We start from the raw sequence: 12,193 nt of genomic DNA, 5'->3' as shown, positions 1-12,193 counted from the left end.
TCTCTCTCTCTCTCTCTCTCTCTCTCTCTTTCTCTCTTTCTTTCTTTCTTTCTTTCTTTCTCTCCCTCCCTCTTCCCATCCGTCCTCACCCCCCTGCTATAGAAGAAAAGTTTACTACTCCAGCCAGATTCCCCTGTCCCTATATCTGGAGACAACCCTCAACCTAGCCAGCCAACATTCTGTCCCTTGGAGGTCAGGATCTGCGCTTCTCTTGGAGCTCAGGATGCGGGGCGCCTGTCCTACAATGTTTGGCAGACTGCAGGTCAACTCTTCAAGAAGACAGCCACCTGCCAGATCGATGCTCATTTCATTCTCCAGGAGCCCCTTGCATAAAGGCCACCGGCAGGAACATGAGGGCGCTGGACTGCACTCCCTAGGGAGGGTCTCAAGTCCCGGAGGGATCTGCGTCCTGACACTTGAGATCTCGCCACCTCCAGCCCAGGAGGAGGCCCGGGAATGCCGACCTACCTTCACGAAGAGCTCTATCTCGGGGTCCCTGTCGTCCCCATTAGCTGTCGCTGAGTCTGTCATTCCGTCAGCGCCCCGGACCACGGTCTCGGGCCGCAGAGGCGCCACCTCTGCAGCGCTTCTGGCTCCTGCTCACAGCGGGGGCCTCTCTTCTGCACGGTGTTTAATTTTTTTTTTAAAGACTACAGTTTCTCATCAATTTCTCCAGCAAGGAGAGCGATGTCTGAGAGATCAGAGTCCCAGGTGTTAGACGGAAAGAGCAGACTCCAGGAGCCAGCAGGGGGCTAAAAGGAAACGCAAGCTAAGGGATTGACAACAGGTCCCAAGAGCAACAAGTGCCTGGCTGCTGGGAGGTGTCACAGGATCTGCGACTGTCAGCGATCCCGCGCCTACGCCGCGGGTGCGCCCAAAATAGACCACGGCCACGGGGCGGGGTCAGTCCAGGCGGAGCCTGGGGGCGGTGAGGGGCGGGGGGAGGACACCGTGGGAGCTCAGCATCCGTTGGGCCCAGTCACATCGGAGACCCCTCAGTGCCAGAGCTGGCCAAAGCAGTCAGTCTTCAAAAGCCAAGAGTATGTCCTGCGGGGCATAGTGAGGGACAGAAAGAGTCGGGGACAGAAGATGATTTTCGAGGGTTTTTTTTTAATCTTTCTTTATTTCTTTATTTTTTTAATGAAGAGGTTCAGCTAGCCCTAAGTTATTCTACCACCAAAATCGCGCACTTACAACAGCGTGGAGCAAAGAAAAGAAAAGGTCCTGACCTCTCAGAGCTTGCCATTTTTGCTCTGCAAATAAAGGAGCTGGGCAGGAACCTGGGAGAAGCGGAGGGGTGAGCCAACAGGGTCAGGTGCAGGAAGGCGGAGACCTGCAGCTTCCAACTTGAGGAGCTCTTCCCCATTCTCTTGATGGTTTGATTTTTCTCTGCTTTCTTATTCTCTCTCTGCCTCCCTTTCTCCTTCCACCTCCTGCTCTCTCCTTCATCCTCTTCCTTCTCTCTCTGTCTTTGTCTCTCTGTGTCTCTGTCTCTCTCCACACACGCAAACACACACACACACACACACACACACACACACACACACACACACACGTGTAGTTCAGGCTGGTCTTGGCCTTGAATTCACCACGTAACTGAGACTGGTTTGGAAATCCTCATCCTCCTACCTCTAACCTTCCAAGTGCTGCTTCTCTCCTCCTCGCCCCCCCCCAGTCTCTCTCTGTCTCTCTCTGTCTCTCTCTTTCCTGCTATGATACAGAGAAAATAGGCTCACACCCTGCAAGTATAGCTCATTGTATTTTCACCAGCTGCTACCAGCACTAGATGAAAGAATAAAATCTTAACTTCTCGCTGCTCCTTCTTTCTTCTGCTCCCCTTCACACACACACCCAACAGAGTAACCATTACCCTGTCTTGAAGTAATCTAAGGTGAGAGGTAGGGTTAGTAGGTTGAAGCTAGTAACCCTGGTTTCTTTCTACCATAATGGTATCAGACACATTATCCTTCGATATATACTTAGGAGGGGGTTTGCTAAATCACAGAATATGAGAAGGTTCTTGATAAATACTCTCTTATGCTTTTCTGAAGTTCTTTCCCCCCACACATCCCCTCCTCTTGTTTCTTTTTAAAAGTAGCTGCAGAGCTGGGGAGATCCTCCAGGTGCAAAGTGCGTGCCAGGCAAGCTAGAGGCCTTGAGTTGGGGTTGGGATCCCCAGCAAATTACAGTTGGGCAGGCTTGGTGCCCTGGCTCTGCTCCCAGGTCTCTGGAGGTGGAGACTAATCAGGTGCAGACTCTGGGTTCAGGTGAAAGACCTTGTGTTAATATATAATAAAGAAAGCAATCACAGATGTCTTAATCATTAGAAATGGTGTTGTTAGCCTGATTTTATAAAAGTGGAGAAACTGAGGCATGGAGTGTTTAAGAAACCTGGCTCTAGTCGTCAACCCAGGAAATGGTAGAGTCAGAATTTTAATAAGATAAACTGATATTTCAGCAACTACTCAGCTAACTGTTTTTTTTCACTTCGTGAGCACTACACTGAGAGACATGTAGATCTGGTCCTAATGATGGAAATTAAAAACCCTGTCAGTGAAGCAGTTAACAGAAAGGAACACAAGGGCATCACATTAGTGAGGCATATGGAGGATACGGGTCTGAGTTTACATCTGAACTGTCTGCCAGTTGCCCATGTCCTAAAGACTTGACTCCAGCCATGACACCACTGGGACCTCTAAGAGGTGGGACCTAGCAATAGAACGTGGTTGGGTCACTGGGGCCATCCTCTCAAATGGAATTGTCTTGGTTACTTTTCTAGTGATATGAGGAGACACCAGGATCAAGGCAACTTATTTTTTAAAGCACTTTATTGGGTACTTGCTTACAGTTTCAGAGGGTGGGTCCATCATATCATGGCAGGAAGCATGGCAGCAGGCAGGTAAGCAGGGTGCTGAGGAAGTAGCTAACAGCTTACATCTTATCTACAAATTTTAGGCAGAGATAGATGGAGACTGGGCCTGGCATGGGCTTCTTCTGAAACCTCAAATTCCATCCCCAGGGACAAGCTACATCTCATATTACAAAGCCACGCCTTCTCCAACAAGTCCACACCATCTATAACAAGGCCACACCTCCCAGTCCTTGCCCAAACAGTTCTACCAAACATTTAAACATAAGAGCTTATGGAAGCCGTTCTCATTTGAACTCCCACAGGAGTTAAGGAGCCATGCCTGTTCCTCTCTTTGTGCTATCTAAGAGATAAATGCACACAAGTTTCTGCCATTGTGTAGAGTATAACCACAGGCCCTCCCTAAGCAATGAGACCAATTGATCATGGACTATAGAATATCAGAATCTGAACCCAAACAAACTTTTCTTCTTTCTAAGCTGATCACCTCAGGTATTTTGTCACAGCAGAAAAAGTGAACTAGCACAGAGGTGTTCCATGGGACGGCATGCAAAGAGATTGCTTAACACAGTTGAAATAAGAAGAAGAAAAGGCTACATGGCCCAAGTTGATTTGGATAAATCTCCCTGGTCATCTATTAGATAGTAGATGGAGAAGAGGATAAGGTGTTGTGGCCACCATTCACAGACCCCAAGCTCAAGAATCTCGTTCTAACTTTAAAAAGCATCACCATGTCAGCATGCAACCCTTTGGGCTCCTTAGCACTTAATCAAGGTGTGAGGTTGAATTACTCAGCTCCTCCTTGCTTTCGGGCTCATATCAGCTAAGCCTTTAGACAGGCAGCCACCCTCACATCTGAAACTCTGCAACAGTAGCCACACACTCTAGGGAAGGACCAAGGTGACAAAGGAGTCTGGGGCCTTTGCTGTGTGGTGATGCAACCTCGTGGTTTCCCTGCAATGGAATGTAAAGAATTTTTTAGTATCATTATAGTAAGTGCAAACAGAATTATAGGAACAAAAAGTCTTGGAAGGTCCTTTTAATTAAAAGTCCTTTCTAGGAATTTTAGATCATTTCTTGTCTTGGATGTAGGCAATGTGTGAGACAACCTTCTTTTCTAGACCTCAAACCTGGTAATTGTAACCCATTAAGCACAGCTAACCTGCTCTTTATTTTCTTGACGTATTGGAAAACAGGAAGTTTCTGTTTATTAACATTTCTAGATAGATCATCACATTTGGATATCCCTACAAAGAACTCATAGTTTAAATGCAATAAACCATTTGTGTGTGTGTGTGTGTGTGTGTGTGTATGTGTGTGTGTGTATGTGTGTATGTGTGTGTGTGTGAGAGAGGGAGAGAGAGAGAGAGAGAGAGAGAGAGAGAGAGAGAGAGACTAGAGTATAGGTATACACAGAGCTGAAGTTACATGAGTTAGCTGGATCCTGGTGTGTCCTCATATCACTAGAAAAGTAACCTTTGAGAGGATGGCCCCAGTGACCCAACCACCTTCTACTGCTAGGATTTGACATGGATGCTGGGAACCAAACTCAGGTCCTCTGCAAGAGCAGGAAACACTCTTAACTGCTGAGCCATCACTCCAGCCTCTTATGCACCTTGCTAGTCCCCACCTCACACTGGGTTTGGCCATCAACTAATTCTGTATATTCTTTTAGTATTAGATCCACAGTATGGCTGATAGAAAGGCTTTATTTTTTTACCCAGTGCTGCAAAGCCAAGTTGCTTAGAATCAACCAGCAGAAATGCTTTACTTCTCATTTTAGCACACAGCTTTATAAACCCAGTGCAAATTTTTAGGTTAATGTTTATCAGTAAAGAACTGCAAAAATCTGTCTCGAAAAAAACCAAAAAAAAAAAAAAAAAAAAAAAAAAAAGAAAGAAAGAAAGAAAGAAAAAAGAACTGCAAAAATGCTTTTAGTATTCAATCTGACAGCCACTCATGCTAAAATTGGAACCAGAGAGAGGAGACTTGCGTGGCCCAGAAAAGGCTGATGTAATACCTACAGTCTTGCATGACTATTGACGTATACAACATATCTAATAGGAAGGTTTATATATTTAAGTTTATTAATATAAAAAATACAACACAAGGAACAAAAGGTAAAGGAATTTGCATAATTGTACAGCTTATATAATTCAATTGAAATGCTATAGTATTCATTGTTAAGTATAAGAAAAGTTAGGTATACCTATTGCAAGCCCCAAATAAAGGCCTATGTTTTATACAGAGGTAAGTAGTAGAGAAGCAGATTGGGTCTGGAAAGATGGCTCAGCAGTTATGCATGTATGTTGTTCCTCCAGAAGACCCAAGTTCAACTCCTACCACCCACATTCCTCAGCTCACAAAGTACTGTGTCTCCAGCTCTCGGAACCCTGATATTTTTGGCTTCTGGGGTAACCGCACTCATGTGCACAGAGTCAACCATCAGACATACACATACTTTAAAACAAATCTTTAAAAAAATATTCAGGTGGAGAATCTGGAGAAATAGTTGGGAAGTTTAGAAAATTTGCTCTAGCAGGGACCTGGGTTTGAGTCTCAGCACACACGGTGGCTCGTAGCTATCCATAACTCCCAGGTATCTGCATGATGCTCATTCATGCCCATAAAATCAGATAGAGACTAATGGTAATATACATGGCTACATCTAGAAGTACTTAAACTAAATATAAGTGGATCTATATCACAATAATTAAGAGATAGAAAGTTTGGGGCTAAATAAAATTACTATATATATATATATCCCAACTATATACAGTTATAGACTTCACTTCATGCAGAGTGAGTGATATTAATAAGTTAAAACTAAAAAGATGGGGAATATAAGCCTAACATACAAATACTGATAAGATGAAAGTGCTATTACTGTCAACCAGGACATACTACAAAGCAAAAGAACTGTCCAAGATAACAGAAATAACTTGACAACTTTACACTGTTAACATGCATGGGCAATTCTGGGCAATCATCAACAGAATACACATAATTCATTCTCGAATTTCCAAGGATAATTCACCAAAAGAACATATTCTAGCCACAGAAAAAAATTAATTTAATTTAAAATGAAAGCATTGAAAAGACACACAGAGAAATAATAGGACATGATATAAAACCAGAGATTTAAAAAAAAGAAGAAGAAGAAGAAAGAAAAATAAAGGAAAGAAAAAGGAGGAAAAAAGAAAAATCCACAAAGCTGATTGCCAATAACCATCTGATTTTTTTTTTACAAGAACAAGAAAGAAGGTATGTTACTAAAGTCAGGTATGAAAAATGGCCAACCGACCAGTGACCATCCCAACTTGGGATCCATCCCATGGGTAGGCACCAAACCCTGACACTATTACTGATGTCATGTTGTACTTGCAGCCAGGGGTCTAGCCTGACTGTCCTCTGAGAGGCTCTACCAGCAATTGACTGAAACAGATACAGATACTTACAGCCAACCACTGAACTGAATTGGGACCCCTATGTATGAGTTAGGGGAGGCCTGAAAGAGGTGAGGGGGATGGCAACTCTATAGGAAGACCAACAGTGTCAACTAACCTGGAACCCAGGGAGCTCCCAGAGTCTAAGCCACCAACCAAAGAGCATACAAGGGCTGGTCTTAGCCCTCACCCCAACCCCTGGCACATGTGTAGCACAGAACTAACTTGTCTGGCCTCAGTGAGAAACGATGTACCTAATCCTGTAGAGACTTGATGTTCCAGGGAAGGACGATGTGGGGGAAGCACCCTCTTAGGGGTGAAGGGGGAAGGGGATGAAGAACAGTGATAGGGGGAACAGGGAGGGGCAAAAATAAAAGTATGTAATGATCAAGAAGAAAAAGAAAGGAAAAGAAAAAAGAGAAAAGGGATCTATCACCTTCATAGGTGTAAGAAGATAGCCATGCTGGAAGAAGCTGCACCTAAGTTATACCACTTCCACAAAATGGATAAAATCTTGAAAGACAAAAACTAACAAACTCACTCTCAAGAAAAAGGATCACCTGACAGGTAGGTCCTCTATCTATTAAATGTATTTTGTTCTTACTCGAGAACCCTACAACAAGCCAGCAATCAAAGACCTCAAGACCCAGGTGTTTCATTAACAAATTCTACCAAACATCCAAGACAGAGTGACACCCGTTCTATACGATCTTATTCAGAAATTAAAGAGAAGGGGACAAAAGAGTCTTCTGGATTTGTGAGGAATTTTCACAACTCACGGACTGGTGAGCAATTCATGTTTAAAAAAAAAAAATAGACAAAAGACCTGAACAAATAGGTTACCAAACATGTAAACTCGAAAGGACACTTATTCCCTAAAGATATAGAGGTTAAAAGAAAGATGCTACAATGTGTCTATTAGAAACCTTGATGCAGGCTCTTGAGGAAACCTCCTGTACTAGCAAGAAGGTAGCTACAAGTCTCAACTTCCAGTGCCTTTCTGCAGAGCAGTTTAGAAATGTTATGTAATGTCAAGCCCATGCTTTCTGGGTCTTCCCACTTCTTGGGCGTAATTCTAGAGAAATAAAAATCCTTGTTGACCTAGAATCTTCCACGTGAATGTTTCCACAGTATTATTTACAACCATCCCAAACTGGAACAATGGCTAAATGAATCAAATGATTGTCATATGCACGAACAATGGCAGTAGCATTAAAAAAAAAAGCTAGTAAGAGTTGTGTACATGCATAAACACGCATAAATCTTAACTGTATAATGCTATGTGAAAGAGGGCTGGTCTCCAAAGGCTACACATTGTACAGCTTCATTTGTGTGATATTCTAGAGAAGAAAAGAAATGTAGAGTTGGAGAAAATAAGCGGCAGGCCTCAGTTGAGTGGGGGAGGGTTCGACTGCAAAGAGACGCCAGGAAAGAGTTTTCTGAGGTGCTAAAACTGATATCCTGTCTGTTCTAGTGGTTACAAACATCTCCGTATGTGTTAAAATTTACAGAACCAAAAATGAATGCCACCAAATGGATGTTCTCTGTGTAAAGTTAAAAATGGTCAAGGTTCTTAAATAATTTCAAAAACTATAAAGCCAGGCCTGGGAAGACAGTTTGGTCAGTAACATGTTTGCCATACAAAGCAGGAGGACCTGAGTTTGGCGTGTGTGTAACACATGCAGTGCTTTAAAAGAGCCATGCAGAGTGGCATGTGGTTGGAATCCCAGAACTTGGAAGGTGGAAACAGGGGAATCCCCAGGACTTGCAGGCTGTCCGGGACTTGGTTAAATGGCAAGAAACAAACAAAAATTCCCCAAGGTGGAAGGCTCCCGAAGAACACCACCCAACTTGACCTGTGAGCCAGCATGCATGCACACACTCACGCACGCATGCACACGCACGCACGCACACATGCAAGCGTATGAAGCCGCCAGCCATTTTGTTTTCATATCCTTCTGTCCATGCTCCCTTTCCCCAAATCTTACCACACCATTAACATCAGGAATGCAAAACAAACTCCTGAAACAGACATTAAAACCAGATAAACAGGAAGGAAGGTAGCTTTTAGCTCTGAATCTTATTAAAGATTTAAAAAACGTTAAGGAGAATACACATGCTTGCAACATACTTTGGCACAGTAAACATTCCCCTTCTTAAAAGCGAGAGTGGGTGTAGAAGAGAGGAGAGATGGGACCCAGGCAAAAGCAAAACCGCAAGGAAAGTGTTAAACCTGGGAACTCCATTTCTGGTCCCTGGGGCACGATGTGCCATGGTGTTTACTCAGGATTGGACACAGGCAAAAAAAAAACCCGTGCTACAGCCTGGATGCTGAACTGCTTGAGATGTCCTCCAGATGACTAGCACATCACTCCCTTGAACTCATCCTTCCCCGGAACCTCAGGGAACAGCATGGACAAGTCCTTTGCTTCAGTGTAACAGGAATGGCCTCTCGGCCAGCCCTCTGGGGTTCCTGTTCCCCTCTCAGATCTTGTGAGCTCAGTCTTAACTGTCTGGCATTCCAATCATCTTCCTGGCTTTCAGAGCTTATGCCAGAATCACTTACGGATCTTCGCTTACAGCATCACCCAGTTTCTCTAGCCCATAGCCTCAACTTTTTCACATTCTTTCTACAGACCAGTTCCAAAGTCTTCGGAAGTAATGCTCAGGCATAGTCAACCGCAAGGACCCCACCTCTTTAGCTTTCTTTTTTATACACTGACAAATCGCCCGAGGAAAACAACTCAAGGGAGGAAGAATTTATTTATTCATTTGCTATGTGTGTGTGTACATACGTATGTATGCACGTATGTATGTATTTAGAGATAAAGTCTCATGTACCCCAGCTGACCTCAAATTTACTATTCAACTGAGGCTGGACTTGACCTCCCGGCCCTCCTGTTTTGACCTCCCAAAGGCTGAATCACAAGCATTTGTTTTGGCTTTTGGTTCCTGAGACTGCAGTTCTTCATGGTGTGTATACAATCAATAAATACATCAATATTAGAGGGTTCAATCATTCTGGGAGAACTGGAACCTTTGCTATTCACAGCGTCTCCTTCTCTTTCTACCCTCCCACCGGCAAAATGAGCATCACACTATGGTATTTTTATAAAGCCTAATTTAAACTAAAACATGAAAAAGGTTTACATGATTAAAAAAAAAAAGATAGTTAGCATTTACTAAGATTCTGCCGCACACAGGGAGTTCTGAATCCCTTATTAGCTTCATCATCTCTGTAATAGCCCACTGACAGGGTGTTATTGGTCCCATTTCACAAATGAGGAAGCCAAGTCTTAAAAAGGCTGGATACATTGCCTGAAGATGACTCATAGCAGAGCTGATCCCCCGGCCAGCTGTCTCCATGAGGATGGAAGCTAGTATTCACCTGCCCTGGTACTAGCATGTTCTATAGGACAGAAGCAAATGCCCATGGACACGCAGGTAAATGGTTCAAAAGAACAGAGTCTCTGGTTTCCTTAGTTACCCACTCCTCTCCATCCACTGCCCATTAGGTTTCTGGGGAGCTTCAGGAATGAGCAGATGGCTTATGTGGCCAGCTCTGGGACTTTCATCAGGGATATGTTTGACATAATGTTTCCTTCTGTTGACCTAAGAGCGAGTAGAACCAGACTAGAAAGCTGGGACTCCATCTTATCCCAAGGACAGGCTGACTGAGAGCAATGTTGACAGAAAACAAGGGCTGAGATGTGGGGGCACAAGAGAGGTGGGGAGCCCACATGTTCCTATGCTGTTGGAGTGACTGACTGTATCACAGGGTGACTGAAACCTGAAATCTCTAGAATCTGCTCTTCTAGAGATCAGCAAGTTTCTTTTTTGGCTCAGACCACCTCACACTTCCTGATGTTCACAGTTTGAGATTTACCTCAGAGTCAGAACTTAGGCAGAACAAAGAGGACTTTGGTGTGAGAAGGTCCCTGTGATTATAAGGGACCTCCTGGAGGGGGGGTGCTATTATCAACTAGGCATGAGTCAACAGCATACTGATACACTTAAAAATTGGGCTACATTCTGGTGTTTGAAAGTAATAGTTTTTTAAAGTTTCAGATTCTCACAAAAATGCCAGATTGTCTTTGGAGGCTCATAAAAAACAAAATGTTCAAAAAACTGCCAGAATCCCAGAGAGGTGCAGTGTGTGGAGCTACGGAGATTGCGGGTAGTTGAAAGATAGAATAATACAGATGTAAAATAATATCTTATGACTTAATTTTTTAAGCAGACAAAGCACCTTTCAGTGCAATGAAAAGGTCAATAAACCAGGATCCAGAAACTCCAAAGACTTTAGAGACCTGGAGTGTGGCTATCCATGCTTGCTGAGCCTCAGTTTTCCTATCTATAAAATGGGGAGAAGAGACTAGAGTTAGGCAATGTCCAGCTGTTGTCTTCATTTGTAACACAGTCCATCCTACAGATGTGAGCAATAGTGCCAATGTCCTCCCAAGGACTTCTAGGAACATCTGTGCATTTAAGTCTATTTCCTTTTCCCCTCACTTACCTTTTTACGTAGACATTTCTTTTCATTTAGGTTCCCCAAGAAAGGGAATAAAACTTCTGTGTGTGCTTTTCCCTTTGGCAGTGAGGCAGACACTAAGAAAATGTAATAGTATGTGGAGGAGGTAAAGTCGTAGAAGGTTCTGGTCCATCCCTCCCTGAGGAGATAGCTTTCGTTCTATTCTGTTGTATTCTTTACCCACCTGTGCAATTCAGAACTGAATTACCTGGAAGCTTCGTCATAGCCATGGGAGACCAGGGCATAGCTCCTTGATTATTTCCATATCCCTTCTCCAGGGAGAAGGCAGAAAATGTCCCAAATATCTTAGTTGGATTTGAAATTCAAAATTTTCTGGATGGGGACCTGTGCTCAATGCCGGGGCTCCATTTATAGGAACATCAAAGCTCCACCAATGCAATGACCTCATAGCTCCCCTCTCCCCCAGTTTGGCATGCTGCCCCCTTGTACTCCTTGGCTAGCTGTGTAGATGTGACGTGGTTTAGGAGAATACGGAATTGAAGCCACGACATGGAGGGAAGGAGCTCCTTGGTTGCCTTTTTCCATTACTGGGAGATGAGGTAGTGACTTCTCACACACAGGCCTGCATTGAGGTGTCAAGCATGAAATTACCATATTCACATTCACTTACTGTTGGCCTATAAACCACCAGGTACCATTGGCAATGAGGGGGACACATTGGGAAAGAAGGCAGTCGTGGGCTAGCCTGTGCCTGGTTGAGTCTTGACCATATCCATTGTGGGAGACAGGACATGCACAGGAACCAAGCAAGTGATATATAAATATAAAGTGTAGTGAAGCCTAGTAACCACCCTCAGGGAGCAGATCACGGTGAGGGAGAAGGGCAGCTCCTGTGTGGTGAGGTCTATGGGGGAAGCCTCAAGGCTGAGGAGAAGCAAGTGCTTTGAAAACTGCAGGGAAAAGAGGTGGGAACCACATGTATGAGGGAACTGGGGTAGGAGAGAGCATTCCACGGTGCAGCAACTTAAAGGTCTGCTTTAATTCCTTCATTGTCTCCATCACGTAAATTGGCTTTACGTGATGGGGTCACACTTTCTCCCTTTCCTGTGTAACTGCACCATGGACAGCTTTTGGGATTTCAATTCAACTTTAGTTACAATCTGTCCAGAAATTTTTATTCTGTGGGATACTTCTAGCATACCCTACAGTGATGTTTATGCTGAATATATGTTAACTTTCATCAAATCATTTAGAGGGAAGGATTCCTGTACTGTCTCAACACTAGTGTGTCTTCAGTCAAATACACCTTGCAAAACACTTTGATGTGGTGGTCGGCTCAGTGAAGTAAAGCGCTTGCCATGTGAGACTGAATCAGCTCTGGTGGTT

At 43.9% G+C, this 12,193-nt stretch overlaps 1 protein-coding gene across 2 annotated transcripts in view; it reads right to left on the bottom strand.

Annotated features, from left to right (window-relative positions):
- Clic5 (chloride intracellular channel 5) overlaps positions 1–12,193 on the bottom strand; it is a 144,086-nt gene that overhangs the window by 95,099 nt on the left and 36,794 nt on the right. The window contains exon 1 of one of the 2 annotated variants that reach the window (XM_034521470.2): positions 469–828. The exons of the other annotated variant lie outside the window; for it this stretch is intronic. Within the exon in view, the coding sequence (XP_034377361.1) occupies positions 469–531 (63 nt within the window). The 5' untranslated portion in view covers positions 532–828. Of the gene's footprint in view, positions 1–468; positions 829–12,193 lie in introns of those variants that run through there. 2 annotated transcript variants of the gene reach the window in all.

Source organism: Arvicanthis niloticus, chromosome 17 (assembly GCF_011762505.2).
Source record: "Arvicanthis niloticus isolate mArvNil1 chromosome 17, mArvNil1.pat.X, whole genome shotgun sequence".
Classification (NCBI taxonomy): Eukaryota; Metazoa; Chordata; class Mammalia; order Rodentia; family Muridae; genus Arvicanthis; species Arvicanthis niloticus.
Note: the sequence above shows the minus strand (reverse complement) of the source record. Positions and strands in the feature narration are given on the sequence as shown.